This window comes from Talpa europaea (genome assembly GCF_964194135.1).
Source record: "Talpa europaea genome assembly, chromosome: 15".
NCBI classification, from domain to species: domain Eukaryota; kingdom Metazoa; phylum Chordata; class Mammalia; order Eulipotyphla; family Talpidae; genus Talpa; species Talpa europaea.
The window spans coordinates 11,570,689-11,589,235 of NC_140083.1; the positions used below are offsets into that span (position 1 = coordinate 11,570,689).

At 41.5% G+C, this 18,547-nt stretch overlaps 1 protein-coding gene across 1 annotated transcript; it reads right to left on the reverse strand.

Annotated features, from left to right (window-relative positions):
* Positions 1-1,731: 1,731 nt before the first annotated feature.
* Positions 1,732-17,913, reverse strand: TDG (thymine DNA glycosylase; the record flags this gene model as incomplete). The annotated part of the gene is made up of 10 exons (XM_084255442.1): positions 1,732-1,865; positions 2,289-2,414; positions 2,820-2,991; positions 5,291-5,385; positions 5,470-5,552; positions 5,746-5,881; positions 6,989-7,058; positions 8,119-8,378; positions 10,188-10,324; positions 17,891-17,913. The coding sequence occupies 10 exons, from the start codon at positions 17,911-17,913 to the stop codon at positions 1,732-1,734; spliced, it is 1,236 nt and encodes a 411-aa protein (XP_084111568.1).
* Between the last annotated feature and the right edge of the window lie 634 nt (positions 17,914-18,547).

Sequence of the window (18,547 nt, forward strand, 5' to 3'; positions counted from 1 at the left end):
GTCTTGTATAGGATCTATCAACATTTACTACTCATCCATCATTTTTAAGGAAAAACACCATTATTGGGTGCTTGGGAAATCCTTAAACCATACTCGAATGTCTGTCATTAATTTAAAGGGCATTTTCTCCACTCAAATAAAACAAAAAAAGATCTACTGTGAGGCTACATCGTTATAAACTAAAGCGACACCTAGTTACATGCTTTACATAATCCCAGGAAAAAAATAATTCAATTGCTCCTCATTCCCGATGCAAGGCACTTCAAAGCACCCGCAAAAACATCCATGTAAACAGCAGTACAGTACATGATTTAAATAACATGAATGACGTTGACACAGCCTGACCTAGACTAAAGGAAAAAAAAAAATCCATCATAGCCACAGATAAAAAGCATGTTAAGATCCACAACACAAATTTGTTTCTCTTATCATAAAGAGATGAATAGACCATATAATCTCCTAAAAAAAAAAACACAAACATTAACCTAATAAATATTTTCATATTAAAAAACAGCATGCTCCCTGGGTATGCATGAAATCAGAATGTTCAGAGGGATCAGTCGTGAAATCAGATGGCATTTCTGAATACCCAGCTTTACTATCCACCAGGTCTAGTAGTCTGGACTGTTTGTAGCACCTTGGAAAATGCATTAAGAAATCACAAAGGTACATTACTTCAAAGTAACCTTGCCATGAGGTTCACTTAGTCCACAGTAGCAAGTATCAATGATGCAGAGAAAGGATTTTCTAAATAACTGGCTATTAGATTTACCTAAGCAAGAAAAATTCTGTATTATTTATCTTAGTACATCTCATGTACATAAAGCACCAGTTTAAATACGATTATCAAATGTCTCCAGCACCTTGTTGCTCAGCCTGAAAGTTCATTTATCACCTTCTGTATTACATCCATAGAGCTAAATAGATTAGAACAGTGATAAGATACTAAAAAGAAATTTTCTTCTTCATCAAATGTTTATCTCAAGTAAAACATATGAAGTTTTAAAAGTTCTACTCCATCCTCTGGAATTTACTGTCCTAACAGAATAGTCTCTGCCTACTAGAGGATTAATACCCAGGGGCAAGGAGGCCAAAGTGGGGGTCAGCACCTGTCAGGGAGGCCGGGTTAGGCTTGCAGTGCAAGACCACACTGTGACTGGTTTCTACTACAAAACAACACTCACAAACACTCTCCATAGTAACACAAAGAGATGTGAGTGTGAGCACAACCAGGGAACCCAGCAAACATGACTAAAATTCTACCATGAGACTCCACTGAGGGTTAACTTCATGTATGAAAACCGACACATCTGCCTCTTGACCAGTGGAAAATCTTACTATGACTATGCCCTTCTTAGGCATAAAAGGGATAATGGTGAATGGAGGTTTATGCACAGTTAGTCATCAAGTATAAATATCCAGACCATTGCATTTTAAAATTATAGATTAAAAGTGACTCCCCAAAGGAAATTCATTTCTTCATAAATGAAATATAGTTATAAAAAGTTGGAATGATGATTAATTCAAATACAAAAACTCATACAAAAACCCTATTCTTTCCTTTCCAAGCTACTTACTTCCAATCATACAGTTGCTTCTATCACACAACTGTACATGATTACATCACAAGAGTAAAATACTAATAAAATACTTCAGTTAGCAAACTGAGGGCAACTTCTTGACAACTGCATTAAAACTGCAGCATTTACGCAGAGCTGAAACACGCCATTCTCAAGCACGGTTTTCTTCTTCCTGGCCTTGCGGCCCACAATGACTACTGAAGGGAGGGAGCTGCTCGGAAAACGGCTGGGCCATCCACTGCCCATTTGGAATGTCACCGAATGTTGCTTCTCCATTGTCAGCAGCTGGGGGTGGGGGGGGGGAAGTGTAGGAGGGGAGAGAATATTAGTTTATTCTGTTTTAAAACCTTAAATGGTTACATTAGGAGATTTTTAACAGTACAATGGAGAACTATTACTAAGTTAGTTAAGGAGGCAATTAAATTTAATTATAAGTCTGTTCTCTTTTGACATACGAGACTGACTAAATCCTCACTTGTTATTCAAGGAAGAAAATACAGCCGAGATGACTTAGAGTCAGTGACTTCAAGAAAATGAGCTATAAAAACATGTGTAGCTAAACATCAAATAACCATCACATTTTCACTATTAATCACTAAGTAGATTTTTCTATTACTAAATTATTCTTGAAAAATTTACTTTTTAAAAATTTTTCCCAATCCTGATGAAACGAAGTCTTAGAAAAGAACCCACGAAGAGGGGACATACCCAGTCCATTTGAGGAGAAGCTGCAAGGGTCGCTATTGCAGGGGTTTTCACTGTAAGCACCACCATAGGCTGCTTCATAACCCGGGTCATATTTCTCTTCCTTAACAGCCATCTTCTTTGCATCCTCTGTGAGGATGAAAGGAATTTAAGATGAATTTTGTACAATAATTTTGAAAAAAACTTTATTCAGAAATCACAATTTGACTATTCACAGAGAGGGGGATATAGCTTTTGCCATAATCCTTTAAATGCTTTGTTCCATTCCACTAAATTAAGAACTTATACAGCCTATTAGATGTAACTGTAGGTGGACTACCATTTTTCTTAGATCCTCATTATCTGGGGGTGTACCCAGAATTGATAGAAGACATTGGAAAAATGAGGTTTTAATAGAGCTAATATTCATTATCAGGACGTTCTGGCTCCAAATATAATTGTTTTCTTTTTTCTGCTTTTAAATCAGGTAACACATATTCTTTAACATATATAGAATACATGAATCGAATAAAAGGAATAGTAATGGTAACATACCTTGAGCCAGCTGTAGGTCAAATGTATATTGCACCTCTTGAACATCTGTGTTTCGTTCAATGCCTTTCAACTGATCTCTTAAGTCCTTCAATTTAATGTAGTAATGCACTTTGTCCTGGGCTCGAGGAAACTGAGCACATCTTGCACTTGATGATGGCATAACATAGCAGAGCTAGAATCATAACACCTTAGAGTCAGAAATTTTTCAACTCTATTGAATCTACTTAAGATTTAAAAATTTATTTTTCTTTGGGTTAATAACTTGATGCTTATCACATATTCAGAGTATCTGAAGCCAAGGAGAAAGACATTAACTTTGCTGTTTTGGATGACAGTGACAAACTGACCTTTACAGAGTGTAATTCCACATATAATAATATATATCTTCTGAATATCAAAAATTGAGACTGCTGGATTATGTAATTTCCAGTTGCAATTTTTAAATTGGCCTCTATGCTATGTGTTAACGAAAAAATATTTTGTTTTGCTTATCCAGCATTTAGGAGATCCTGAATCATAAAGATACGCTGGTGTAAATCCTACCAGGTTTTGAAACACTACATTTTCCAGTTTTAAAATACACAATTAATGTGATCTGGAAACTTGAAAAAGCAATTTTTTTTTGTTTCAAAACTGAATCACCAACATCATCAATAACTATGAATACCTCTTGATAGAGAATACACTTTAAAAGATAAATGCACTTACAGTTTCTTGATTTTTTTAATTTTTAAAGATTTTTAAAGAACTGGGGTACAGGCCAGAGGTGCGGGAGGGTGAGAGGATTCACCAGAGGCTGAGCAGGGAGCAGAACAGGCAGACTGACTGAGGGGAGCAGCGGGCAAGATAGGAGAAGTGTGCCACTCCATGTGGGATTCTCCCCTGCCGGATGGGATCGAACCCATGCTGCCGATGCTGCGGACAGCTTCACAGCGCTGTGCTCAACCGCCTGCACCACCAGGGAAGGCCCTACAGTTCACTGTTAAGAGCTAAAACTACCGGGCCTCCCGGGTGGCGCAGTGGTTGAGCGCTGGGCTGCAAAGCTGCCCGCAGTCTCTGCAGCGCCGTTTCAACCCCTAGCCACCGGGTGAGGGTCCCGCATGGTGCGCAGACCTCTCCTGCCGCCCACTGCTCCCCTCAGCAGTGTACCTCAGTCCTTCTGCCTGTTCTGCTCCCCTCTCTGGCTCTGGTGAATTCTCTCACCCTCCCGCACTTCTGACTATACCCAGTGCTTGTACAAATAAATAAATAAATCTTAAAAAAAAAAAAAGTGACAATGATATATTTCTTAAAAAAAAAAAAAAAAAACACACACTAAAACTACCTATCATATGTGGTTCAAGTTCACATATATCCAAAAATGCACCTGAGTGTCACCCAGCATTAAAGGGGCAACAATGTAGTGCTCTATGGTAGTAAACCCACCTGTACAATTAGCCAAGGAGACAAACTTAGGCCTCAATTTAAAGAAAGACCAGTGCTACTACCTACTTATCAACCATACATTTCAAAGGAATTAAAAACAGAAAAGATTGGGCCTCCCCGGTGGCACAGCGGTTGAGCGCTGGGTTACGGGGCTGCCCGCAGCCTCTGCAGCGCCGGTTCAATCCCCGGTTGCTCCCCGGCCACTGGAAGAGGGTCCCACATGGTGTGCAGACCTCTCCTGCCGCCCGCTGCTCTCCTCAGCAGTGTACCTCGGTCCTTCTGCCTGCTCTGCTCCCCGCTCTGGCTCTGGTGAACTCTCTCACCCTCCTGTGCTTCTGACTGTACCCAGTGCTTGCATAAATAAATGAAAATAAATCAAAAAAAAAAAAAAAGCTTTAAAAAAAAAAACAGAAAAGATTTAAAAAGGAGACATTCAAATGTATGTAGTTGGCAAAAATGTGATTCTGAGAGCTCCACAAAAACCTGTTAGCATAATGGTTTCTCTATCATTTAAAGTTGTGTGCAACACAGAAGTCTGTACATGTGTGTTGTTTTTAAAAAGTTGTAAACAGGCACTTAATTATATATATATTTTTTAAAGATTTATTTATTCATTTATATAAGCACTGGGTACAGTCAGAAGCGTGGGAGGGTAAGAGAATTCACCAGAGCCAGAGTGGGGAAGAGAAACAGGCAGACTGATGAAATACACTGCTGAGGGGAGCAGCGGGTGGCAGGAGAGGTCTGTGCACCATGTGGGACCCTCACCTGTGGCTGGGGATCGAACCAGCGCTGCAGAGGCTGCAGGCAGCTTCGCAGACCAATGCTCAACTGCTGTGCCACCAGGGGAGGCTCTGCTTAATTATATTTTGAAGGTAGTATATGACCAAGTCTGATTTAATGTGCTTGCACAGACATAATATAGATATTAGCCAACAAAGCAGAATACATTTTCATGGTATAATTCATAAAGGATGGCACAAATAAAAATGAGAACTAGCTAGGCAAAATTCAGTTGATTCACAAATGTAATTTTCAGGACTTACGGTTTCTGTGTCTGGGATCTTATGGGGTTGAAGTCCAAATTCTAAGTTCTTAACCTTCACTCCAAAAACTTCTTTACTAAAAATTTCATAAATACCTAAAATGAAACACAAACATATTTATATTGCTCATGATGTTAGCAAGCAAACAAAAAAGGATAAAATTTAAAAGTAAATCTTACATTTTCCATTAAAAACGGCTATTCGTGGCTGATATTTCTGTAACTTCTGCACTAGAATACGTCCTCCTTCACGAAATTCCTTACTAAAATTGAATGAAAGAGTGGTCAAAACACAAATATGGCAGTATTTATAATATGCTAAATTCTGACAGTTTTCAATAAAAGGTGAAACCTCAAACTATTACACTTGGTATGAACTATATATATGTGACTTCCCTAGAGTACAAGGCACCAGCTTGCTCAACCTCCAACCTCTAAAATCCACACTGTTATTACCTGGAAAGATCCTTGCTGCCTGGTGTCGTCCTTTCCACCATATTGGTAAACCCAATACCATACTTCCCTGGTAAAGTGTGATCATCCATATGATTGAGTTGGACTTCACTCAGCCCTGACATAAACAGACACTTCCCTGTAAAAAGAGAATTCAGTTTATTTCTGTAGAAGGTCAAAGGCTTTTGTCCCATGAATTGATAAGGCAGTCTACAGTCTATTCTTGGGGGGGAGGGGGAGGGGGAGGGGGAGGGGGAGGGGGAATATTTAGCATATTTAAAAAATTATTACATAGGTCAAATACCATATCAGGCAATTACTACGCTGGGCAACATGCTAAGCCCTTTACATGTGTTAGTTCATTTAATCATCATAACTATATAATGAGATATTACAATTATCTCCTTTTTACAGGTGGTTAAGGCAAATGCCTCTTGAGAATATTCAAGTAAGTGTAGGAAACTTTGAAATTTTGTTTTCCCTCCAAATAATTAATTGATGATTAACACCACTCCCTGGAATACTTCAAACAGATAAGCATACACCAATGGACTCAGAACACTCTGACAGTGAAAAAAGGGAAAAGACCAAACTTCTCCAGAAGTTTTTCCTTGTTACATAATGGAGAAAATATGCTATTAGTTACAAAAACACATTATTAGCCTTGTTCTAAATGTTTTAAACATCAATCTTAGATAAAATCATCTGCATGAATGTTCTTTTGGTCAGCGATAGGTTAAGATGACAATATAACAGCAGTTATAACTGATTTTAAAGTTCACTCTACAAGTGTGAGGATCTCCAGCATTATTTTCTGCTAAATACGAATTATCTATACAAAATATCTTCAGTCAATTTACAACTTGATTGCCAATGCATTTGACCTCTCCTTGGAAATATGATAGCAGAAATCTGGAAGGTCAGCTTCTGTTTGCATTGGCACAAGGATTATTGTTACCACATCTGTAGATGATAACTAAAGGAAATCATTCATAAAAGTAGCAAAGCTCATTTAAAACAATTCAAAAAGAGAAAGAAGTCCTTTTTCTGTCCCTCCACTTTCATACACCAAAATGTTTACTGTGACCTTTTATTTTTGCAGACACATATGGAAAGTAGGTATATTTACATATAATATAGCCTCTTTCTTTAAAAACACAATTTGGCGAAAACAACCCGCCCACCCCAAGTTATTAACAAAGTTATCTATTTTAAAAGTAAAATAATAAAAAAAGTAGCCACTTACAAAAATGGTTTCCAGGTCCAGGGTAATGATGCCCTTTGTAAGCAGCCATTAGTCCTGGATTTATGCCAATCTACAAAACAAAAAGTGTTTAAATTTTAGTCTCTAAAAGTAGGGTTTAACCCTTAGGGCTTCTGAGGAGGAGTGGTGGACACAATTTATTAAAATACAAATTTAATTCCACATCATAAGCATTATCATTTATCAGTGATCTACTCTTGATCTGAACAAAGAATTCCACTTCAAAGAAAGTTAAAAGTTTAAAAAGTTTCATTCCTGTTTTTAAAAACCAGTTTGACTCTCTGATAGCCAGGCCTCTGCTCCCACCACCTGGGCTGGAAGGAGGCCTTGGAGGAACCTGCTGAGCCGCCCATGTCCAGCCACAAGTCAGCCCCTCAGCTCCCGGCTAGCAGGCTTACCAACCCCCCCACCCCACCCCATCTACACAGCTGCTGCATACTGACGTCTCTTAGGTTCCTGGCAAAAACTGAAGTTTAAAATCAGTGCTATAATTTATGGAAAACTCATAGGTGTCATGTGTGCTTGACAAGGAAAACTGCATTTAATTGCAACTCTCCATGGTGCAAGGGGTTGGGCACCGCACTATGAAGATATCCACAGCCTCTGCAGCACGAGTTTGATCCCCAGTCACACGGCGCGGCAGACCTCTCCTGGTTCGCCCGCTGCTCCCCTCAGCAGTGTATTTCAGTCAGTCTGCCTGTTCTGTTCCCCACTCTGTTTCTGGTGGGTCCTCTCACTCTCCACACTCTGGCCTGCACCCCACCCACCTCTTGTATGCATAAATAAATTAATCTTAAAAAAAAAAATAATTGCAACCCTCCACTGGAGGCACTATTTCACTGGTCTCACCAAAGAGGACACTAGTGTTTAGGAAGGGTAGGGTTTGTCCAACGTCACCCTGCAAGGCAGGAGTTGACACCAGACAACCCCACTCTGGAGCCCACCCTCTTAGACACTGACATGTAATAATAACACCACCTCATGAAGGGGACACCAGCTACTACCCAAAGGATTCTCAGAAATGGTATTTAAGGAAAATGCTAATTTGCAAGGCTATCAGTTAAGTTAACCCACCAATGCTATTTATAAAGCCAAAGACTAAAGATGCTTACAATCACAATATCCAAGTTGAACGTCAAAATGTCAGGAAGAGTCTTGGTCAAAAGTTCGGCTTCTGAAACACCATTAAAACGGTCTACTTTTCTTTTCACTTTAAATGTGTCTGTAATTTTTTCTTGCTTTTCTTTTGACTTTTTGGACTTCCCAGATTTTTTGGCCTCGGCAGGTTTTTGGGGTTCCACTGGTTTTTTGGGTTCCACTGGTTTTTTGGGTTGTGTTGTTCTGGGTTTTCTTTTCCTTCCTTTTGGAGTCTCTGAAACAATCATTTCCAGAAAACCTTAACTTACGAACTTCAGGCAGTTTTCCCAGAAAAGTCATCCTTTACACTTTTCTAATTCCCAGCACCAGTCTCCCCTGCAATATTTTCCCCTAACCTCACCCTAGAACTGAGCTCACGTGGCCCCAGTCCCAACTCCGCTTCCCCTGCTAGTTGTTCTTAAGATGGAATGTCCATAACAATTGGAGATTGATTTTCCATACACGCTTACCCGGCACCTTGGCCTCCCCAGGACAACAAATAGTTATGTACCATTTTATATGATTCCAAACATAAATGCATACTTAAGTAATCAAATGAAATAGAAAAATAGGGAGGGAGAAGACTGTTTTAACTCAACTCTTCCATAATTTCCAGCAGTAGAAAACTTCAAATGGTTTGTGGGCTTCTTTTAGAGATTATGAGAGTACATTCTGCTCCACACACAGGTAAAAGGGTAAATTTGGAGGTGCTAAGGGTGAAATCTCTGGGTTGGCATTATTTTTCAAAAGGCAAGACAAGGGATCTGATCTCAGGACCTAAAGTAGAGTTTCATGCTCTCAGCACTAATGACATATTAGACTGAATAATTTTTGGTTGTGGGGGGCTGTCTTGAATATTACAGAATGTTAACCTCAGTCTCTACCCAGTAGATGCCAATAGCACGCTGCCAGTCACAATAATCAGAAGTGACTCCACCAACACCAAATGTTTTGTGGGGGGTAAATTCATCCCTGGAAGAGCCACTGACCTGAAGTTACTCAACAGGAAGCTTTGCTTGGGGCCTCCCTGGTGGTGCAAGGGGTTAAGATGCAGCACTATGAAGCCTTCCGCAGCACTATGAAGCTACGGAGAATTCTGAACACATTTCTTATATAACACAACTACTCTGCCTTCTTTCCACCTCCCACCCAAAACCTACTCTCTTCGAATTCTCCACTTGGTGAATGTTATCTCCTCCTTCCAACTGCCTATGCTAGAAATCAGAAGTTACTTTCAGACTCCCCTATGTCCTTGTCCCCCATGTGAATCCATTAACCATGCCAGGTAGTTCTACCTCCTGAGTATTTCCTAATTCTGTCCTCCACCCCTTTCATTCTCCCTCATCTTTCCCCCAAGTTATACAAACAGGTTTTAATCCACTTTTTGCCTCCAAGTTCTGCCATGCTTTTACCATCCCTTCTAGTGTAACATTTTCCTGACCAGTATTTTACAGGTCAGTCTACTTGTGTCACCTGCTTACATTCCCTCAATAGCTCCTTGCTGCCTTTAGGACAGAATACACATTCTTTTGGTTAAATAACAAGCTTCAAGTGCCCCCATCCAGCCTGACCTCTCAGCCCAGATGCAAATGTCCTAGAATCACTTGGTTTTGAACTGTGACATGCTTCCTCACATCTCTGCTTTTGGTATGCTGGTCCCTGGGCTGGACTCGGCCCCACACACTTCTTTATGGGGGTAGTCTCCTCACCCTTGAGATTCAGAGCTCTGAGGGGTTGCCTCTGCAACTCAGCCCAAGTCAGGCGCCAGCCCCAAGAGCTCTCACAGCACTTTGCGCCCTTCTGCACCACTTAAGTGTGTGGAGGTATGATGCGTGTTTACTTGTATTTCCCCTACTAGATTATGAGCTGTTCAAGGACAGGATCTGCATCTTTTTCTTCCCCTAACTTATCACAATGCCTGGCACATACTGAGTACTTAAAAGATGGATTAAATTCTTTGCATTAAAACAGAGCTGAAAACCCTTTCTTCAATAAATTGGCTAATACAACAGCCAGTTTCCAAAATTGTGCTGGTGAAGACTACCTTGTTCCGGTTCCGGAGCAGGAGTTGGGACGTCTCCTGGCAGGTGCTGCTCGTCCATAGCCACCAAGGGAGGAGCCTCTGCCATCATTTGTTGGAACGGAAATGCATAAAGAGCCTGGGCTTGCTGAAGGGAATGGCTGAAATGTGGAAGACACGGGGACATAATTACCCAAATGTAAGTTTAAATGATCAGCTACAAGAAACCTTCAGGATCCAAATATTTTGTAACCATAATTATCTAGAGTAAGATTGTAGGGGCAAAGAGAGGACAAAGAGTCATTCTAATACATACACATTCACTCAGTCCCTGGGTGCCGACTAACCGAACATGAACTTTCACGCTGTGAAGACAAGATGCGTCATCAATAAAACTTACCGGTCCTGACAAGTCAGTCTGTATTTTCTCAGAAATGAGATCACAGGAAGCTTCTAGTACAAAGACTTGAAAGACCCACAAGCCCAAATGGGGCTATGCACATAAACACAATTTGTGTCTCTTTTTCATTTAATTCTCTCGTCACAGGGATCCCCTTCAATCTGTTTGTTCCTAGCTCTAGCTCTCTTCAGAAACAACTGACATAAAATCTTGTTAGGGCTGAAGATGTACGATGTGGCATGATACACATGTACTACAAAATGAATACCACTGCAGCTGGCTCACGCCTCTGTCACTTCACCTAATTACCATTTCTTTTTTGAGGTGAGAATATTTAAGATTCAACTTTCCAATACAGGATCCAGTGTTATTAGAATCACCAGAGTGTGTATCAGGTCTCCAGAACCACTTCATCTTTAACTGGAAGTTTATTTCCTTTGGCCAACACCTTGCCGGCCCCAATCCCACTCCAACCTAACTTACTGTTCTCCTTTGGTTTACCTACCCATTTGGTCTGTCTTTTGAATTGTCATTAGGTCTTGGGTTTTAATTTGCTACTAAGTGAGGACTAGAAATGGACGTTTGTAAATGTCTAAATTTATGGGGGGAAAAATCCACTCTAAACTGCTTTTCTAAGCATGGCTTATTTGTTCAAAATATTCTGTTCAATGCAAGGAACACAGGCCTTCACAGAAAACAATTTTCAAAATTATTTTTGAGGAACATAAACCACATCTCAAGCTGTTGCATCAACACAAAGCTGGGGAAGTAAACATATTTTATGAAACTCACGTTATAGCTAATGTCAAATGATGCCATGAAATATACAGTAGGAAGAAAAACATAAGGCAAGAAAAGGGACACCTACCATTTAGCATGTGAGAGAAAAGTCTTATTTTCTGTGGCAAGACACTGCTTATTATTGATCATTTTCTTTCTCCACATGGCGTGGCATGGCGAAAGAAGCAGGGAGCTCACAAGGCAGAGATGAAAGGGCAAAGAAGTAGATTGTAAGTAGTGAACCTTACCGCAAATAAGGCCTTGGGAAGTGATTAGGCGCCATGAGGGCAGAGTCCTTACAAATGGGATCAGTGCCTTTTCATTAAGCAAATCATCACTTAATGTTTTTTTAAAAAAGGCACACAGAGGGTGGGGAAGAGACCATCACCCACAATGGGGAGGTTAGAATGCTGGTGGCTCAGGGGTAAGCAGGAGTCCAATCCTCTGTTCATCCAAAGGATAAACTGCTGGGGAGGCATTTTAATGTCAAGCTATCTTTAAGGGTAAGTTGTAAAGAAAAGATTAAGAATTAGTGAGAAAGATAGTAAGCTGTATGTAAGAGCTATTTCTTTGACTACTTTGTTTTCAAATAATATAAAAAGACATCAGCAATGATTTCATCAACTACAGTTCATTAACATGAAAACTACTGTGTTACTAAAAAACAAACTGATACTATCTAAAAATACAATGCTTAATATATACATTTTAAAGTAGAAAAGAATATAAAAAGTGAGAACTAGAAGTTAAAATGTAAAAATGAAGAGATGTTTAAACAGTGCTTGGCACAAAGTTAAATGTTCTTTCTCCCTGCACCCACTTCTCTTTAATAGTATTTGTAGCTCTTTTCAATCAATGGTCAAAATAGTGGTTGGTCAGTGTTTATGATTTAAAAATTCCGAAGAGGTGTTGGCTATGGCCAGGTTACATCAAGCGACATGTGCAGTCACCCTCTGGAAATTCTAGTACAACAGACTGTACCTTTTGATTGTGGCCAAGGCAGTTTTCTGAGATGCCAAGGGCCCCTTTTAACTAGAATGTATAAAAGTAAAAACATGTGGTCACAGTAAGTGAGCAGCCAGAGAAAGCATGAGGTCTGTTCTTGGACCTACCACCCGCCCTCAGAGTGACTGCCTCCAGTTTCACAGATGTGTCCTATTTTGAGCACTTCACAAAAACCCAGAATTAAAATATGCACATGAGTGAGCCACCGCTCACATTACAAAATGATTCTGACCTTCAAAATAAAAATGTCCACAATGAGGCTCCCTTAGCATAGTTAGGGGGTCATTAAGTATTCTTGGAAATTCTGGAGCTCAGAAACTGAAAGTTGAAATTTTAGAAATCAATTGGCTGAAGGAAAAGTGAAAAAGTTAGAAAAAAAATCCAAGGATTTTAGAAATGTAGATGAATTTTGAAAGAAATACAGAAAATTATCTTGAACATCAATGTGTTCCTTAAACTTTCTAAAAAATGATCAGGCACTTTACAGTAAGCTAAATTAGAAAGGAGATAGAAGAAAAACAGTGGCATGGAAAATAGAATGGGTAAGTTCTAAGGTAATTATCTTTGAGCGCAAAAGTTAACCTGATCTAAGCCTCCCTGGTGGTGCAAGGGGGTTAAGTCTCAGCACTATGAAGCTATCCGCAGCCACTGCTGCACGAGTTCGATCCCTGGCCAGGTAGTTACCCACACGGCACAGCAAACCTCTCCTATCTTGCCTGCTGCTCCCCTCAGCAGTGGATTTCAGTAGATCTGCCTGTTCTGCTCCCCACTCTGTCTCTGGTGAATCCTCCTCTCACCCCCCTGCACTTCTGGCCTGTACCCCAGCTCCTGCACGCATAAGTAAATAAATCTTGGGGAAAAAAAGTTAACCTGATCTTAATAAAATTCCTAATTGCCAGACCTTCTTATTACTTGGCAAGAGAAAGCATTACATCTGCACAAAATCCTTCATGAACTGAGTGCTAGGAAGTTTTCTGTATAATTTTCTGTTACCTAGTAATAAAATTTAGTAGTATAAATATGCTTCAATCTTTTTTTTCCAAAAAGATTTATTTATTTATGCATACAAGAACTGGGGTACAGGCCAGAGGCGTGTGGGGGGGGGGTGAGAGGATTCACCAGAGACAGAGTGGGGAACAGAACAGGCAGATCTACTGAAATACACTGCTGAGGGAAGTAGCAGGTCTGCTGTGCCATGTGGGTCACCTCCCTGGTTGGGGATTGAACTCCAGCTACAGCGGCTTCAGGTAGCTTCATAGTGCTGCATCTTAACCCCTGCACCACCAGGGAGGCCCCTGCTTCAATATTAAGATGAAAATATTTCTCATGTACATTTGTTGTATTTATATATATCTGGTGCTTCATAATTCCTAATGCCACAGAGCTTCTGAACACCAATTTTCTCTATGAGAGGAACAGCAGAAGAGCATTAAGTCTCTATTCACCCTCTCAGGACCTGCTGTTCCCTCAACATCAAAATGAGGGATGGGATTCAGTGACTTTAAAGATGTGGAGTGTGTGCAGGAAATGTGATCTCAATTTGTCCAGATTCAGAACAGATCCTGAAAGGCTATTTTCTGTAACTCTCTGATATCAAACTTGTAGGTTTGATGAATGCTTTTATTTCCCCTTGTTTACTGACCCCCACTCTGTTTACTCTTTGCCCCACAGCTGTTCTGAGCTACCTCTCTTTCCTGCAGTTTACCCTTCTTATTTCCTAATCTCTGCTTGCACCCTGTTTTCTTGAACTGTAGGGGCTCATGGGATTGGTTTTTACACCTGTCTGAAACCGATGAACTCTGTGTTTTCCAAGCATTTTTCTCAAAACAGACATACCTAAGACATATGAATGACAGGTGTCCAGTTAATTCAGATTTTGCTGTATTACAAAAAACAATTTCTGAAATGAACAACTCCAAATTTGTCAGTCCTATTTTCCACTATTTTAAAGATTTAAGTTGTTCTTTTTAAAATACCTTTCTCTTAATTAGTACTGCAACAAAATGCCATAGACTAGTGGTTTACAAACAACAATTTTTTTTTTCTGTTTTGGAGACTGGAAAGTCCCAGATGAAGGTATTAGCAGATTCAGCATCTGGTGAGGGCCTCCTTCCTGGCTGATAGAGGGCCACTTTCTTGTGTTAGCAATTGGAGGGGGGCCCTTTTAGGAAGTGATTCAGGGTAGAGCCCTTAGAAAAGGGATGAGTACCCTTACAAAAGAGGTCTTGCACCCCTTAAGTTTCAACATCTGAATTTCTGGAGGGACACAAATATTTGGTCTATAAGCAACACTTTATTATCTTCACTTAAACAAGGAAATACAACACCAAACACTTACAAATAATAACCAATATGAAATAATCCAAATGTTCAAATAAGGGGGGCTGTTGTAATGGTTTAAAGACGACACCTCTACCACAGAGAGGAAGCGTGCTATTCGCCACACATCACTGTGCACACTCCGCCAGACACGAAAAGCACAAAGATTTAGAACAGGCACGTGTCCAGTTCATTAGTATATTCTTCACATAGTATGATTTCAAGTTTCCTCATTATTTGGTCATTTTTTGGTGTTCAGAATCAAATCAAATAAAAATATTCCAGATGTACACTCATCACCCTGAAACTGAGCAAAGCGATCAACTTCCTCAATCAGAAAACCCGTTACAAAAGCCTCACTGACACTCACACTGTGGACTCACAATGACGTTATATCAAGGAAAACTGTCTTTTTACCACCTCTCCCTCATGCCACACTTGAATCTTATTTTTTCTGCACCTGAGCCCAGGATGGTACCTATTTGTGAAAGATGATTCCTTGTTCCAGATAGTATGGTTCTCTCTTCAGCCTGCCCTTGACTCTGTAGTAAACCAGTTTTGATTTCACTGACTGACCTGCCCTCAGCCCATCTTCATCAAGAGAAGTGGTAGGTCAAGTTAGGAAGGCACTATGAAGTTGGACAGCCTAGGATCAAATTTCAGCTCCACCATTTACTAGCTTTCTAGGCAAGTTACTTAATCTCCTTTTATCCCAACTTCCACATCTGTAAAATGGGGATAGTAGCACAAATTCATTGGTTATGAGAATTAAATGAGTGAATACACTTAAAACAGTGCCTCACATCCAGTAAATCTGCTGTAACAATAAAGACAGAAGATGACATATTTTAGCTACCTCCTGTCATCCTTCCAATGCTGTCTCATCTAGTGTGATTATTCAAAAGGGATTGAACCTTCTACTGTGGCTTAGTGGTCACTAGTTCTTTGAAAAATGTTCAACCACTGAGAAGTAAAATTGTGTTTAGCATCAACATCAATAAATTAAAAGGCAGGTTCCATCTTTGCAACAAACAGGGACCCACGTGTCTACTTCAAGCATCAGGCCCCTCTCTTATTATCTACAAATTCTGCTGCTATCTGGCCTCTCACTTGAAATACAACTCACTCAGACTAGGAAATATAATTTCTGTTAAAGCAACTAAAAGTCTTCTTAAATGCTCTAAGTGATCTTAAGTTTCAACTCTCTCTTACAGACAATCACTCCAGCACTTCCAATCTGATGATCTTTTTTTGGTCAACACAGGAGATGAAAAATCAAAATCACAAGGAAGTATTTGTTTATGCTTTCTGTCAGCTATAGTAGCACCATGCCAGTGTACTAGACAGAAAACCCAAACCTTTCTTGTCCAAAAGTCCTTTCAAATCTCTAACCTCTGGAAGGCCTGGTTTCATTCAAAAGTTAAGCTTTCCTGTCTATATTCTAAAGGGTCTGTGTCCCTCTTCTCCAGTCAAGTAAATGCTCTTTTCATGCCTGAGCACATCAGAAACAAGCCGGTCCTCTTCCTTTCTTCCTCTGAGTCACAGGACTGTATGTGCTTATTATAAGTCCTGAACCATCTCCTTTTTAAAAAATTTATTTATTTATGCATACAAAAGCTGGGTGTAGGCCAGAGGTGCAGGGGGATGAGAAGATTCACCAGAGACAGAGTGGGGAACAGAACAGGTGGATCTACTGAAATACACTGCTGAGGGGAACAGCAGGCAAGACAAGAGAGGTCTGCTGTGCCATGTGGGCTAGCTCCCTGGCAGGGATCAAACTCATGCTACAGTGGCTGCCCCATAGCTTCATAGTGCTAAGACTTAACCCCCTGAGCCACCAGGGAGGCCCTCCTTTTCCTTCTGAAAAGTCTCTATCCAAGTAACTTTTTCCCCTGAATTTTCAAAAATCAACCCACCAAAATAAAACAGTAAACTGATGACACCCAATGTTCCTTTTTCATTCCTTGACTAGCACAAAGCCAAGGGGGACAGAGCACTTTCTCAGGGTCATATGGGGCCAGTTATTTCACAATCTCCAGGGATAAACTCTTTAGGGTAGTAATACAGAAGTCTCCATATTTCTGGAGGTGGAGACTTTGTAAGCCAAAATAAAAAATGATCTACAACGCAGTGGCTGAAGTTAAGGTAGAATATAAGGCACAGTTTTGAACTAAACACTGTATGGGAGACCTATCTGCTCTTAAGAAACTGAGTTAAGATCTTACAGCGTGTCATTTATTTGGTTTTATCCAGTTTTCAATTCTGCTCTGGACGAAGATCAAAGATGAGGGAATGCTGCGAGTTCTGGTGAGTACTTTGTAAAGTTCTTCTAAGAAAGAAAAACTTTATTTCAGTATTTGAGCCACAAAGTCAGTCTATCTCACAATCCCTTTTCCTAAACTTATTTTGGTTACTTAGGTAAACCCCTTGCAAAAAAATACATCAGAAAAACACAGGAGAACTGGATTCCCAAAACGCCCTGCTGGACAGCCCTAACAAGCCCGGAGAATAAACTGTCTTGCCTAAGACCAGGCCCATCAGCCACCGAATTAGGGCAATTCTTCATTGGGTCTCCAAGTATTTTACTCCACCGTTGAAGTCATCGCTTCGTTTCACTTTAAACACCCTGTCATCCTACCTAATTATTTTCTCATTTAGTTCCCTGCCAGAAGTTCAAATCTCGAAAGGCCTACTTTTGCAAAAATGTTATCTCCATGTATCTGACACTACTCTCCAAAAGAAACATTCGAAGTGGATTCCTGAGATCCTCCCTAGGAACACTCAGAAGACACCTGTCGATGACTCCTCGAGTGAGCTACCTCCCCGTGGCCCTGGACGAAGCTTCTAGCAATCCTTTAGGGGAGAAACTCAGGGTTTACTAACTTTAAAATTAAAACTGCAGTGAACCGGGGAACGCTGCCTTTTTACGGCCCTTTGCAAAGTGATGGCGGGTGCAGCGAAACATAGCCAAGAACGGCCACCAGGGACCCGGCAGTTTACTGCGGCATTTTAAAGTTAAATGACCTCGGCAAGGCCCGGGCGGGGGTGCAGGTGCAAGACGCGCCTCCTAGGACCGCCCGAGCCGGCCGGCAGTGCGCATGCGCGGCCGCGGCCTTTGTACGCGGGCGGCGGCTTTTAAAGACCCCCGCGTGCGTGCGTGCGCGCGCCCGCCGGGCCTCTCGGCCGCGAGGGGCGGGGGAGGGGCGCGCTCCGCCGGCCTTACCTGTCCGCGTTCTCAGCGTCCATCCCCCGCGGCCGGCCACTCCTGCGGGCGAGCGAGCGGGCGGCTGGTCGCTAGTACAGCGGCGCAAGTACGTGCGGCGGCACAAGAAGCAGAGAGTTGGCCCCCGGTCGCAGCGGTACAGGGACAGCGGCTGGCGCCCAAGCTCCTCCCCCAGCCTTTCGTTCCCCCTCCCTCCACCCAATCCCTCCTCTCCGCCGGGCGCTTCCGTCCGCTCGGAGCCAAATCCCACGCCGGGCGCGCGTCACGTGACGCAGCCCGCCCAGTCACCGTCGCGCCCTTCGCGTCGTTCCCGGCGCGCCGCTGGGTCTTTCGGGAAGGGCGGGAGGGGGCGCGCTCTGATGTCGTCAGCTTTTGTCCGCCGGGACTGGCTCGGTGGTGGGCGGAAGGGCGGGTGAGAGGGTGATGTGCTGCGGGGGTGCTGTGTGGCTGGGCCGGTTATACTTGGTGCTACCCCCACCCCCACTTTATTCCAGCGAAGTATTTTGCATTAAGTCAAGTAATTAGTGTGTTGTAGGGGAAAAGGAGACCTTGAAATCAGGAAACGCGGATATCGGGGCCGCTGTACCATCTCAGGCTTCAATTTCCTCATCCGTAAAATAAGGGTGGTTGTAAAACTTATTGGTAAAAGCTGCTTAT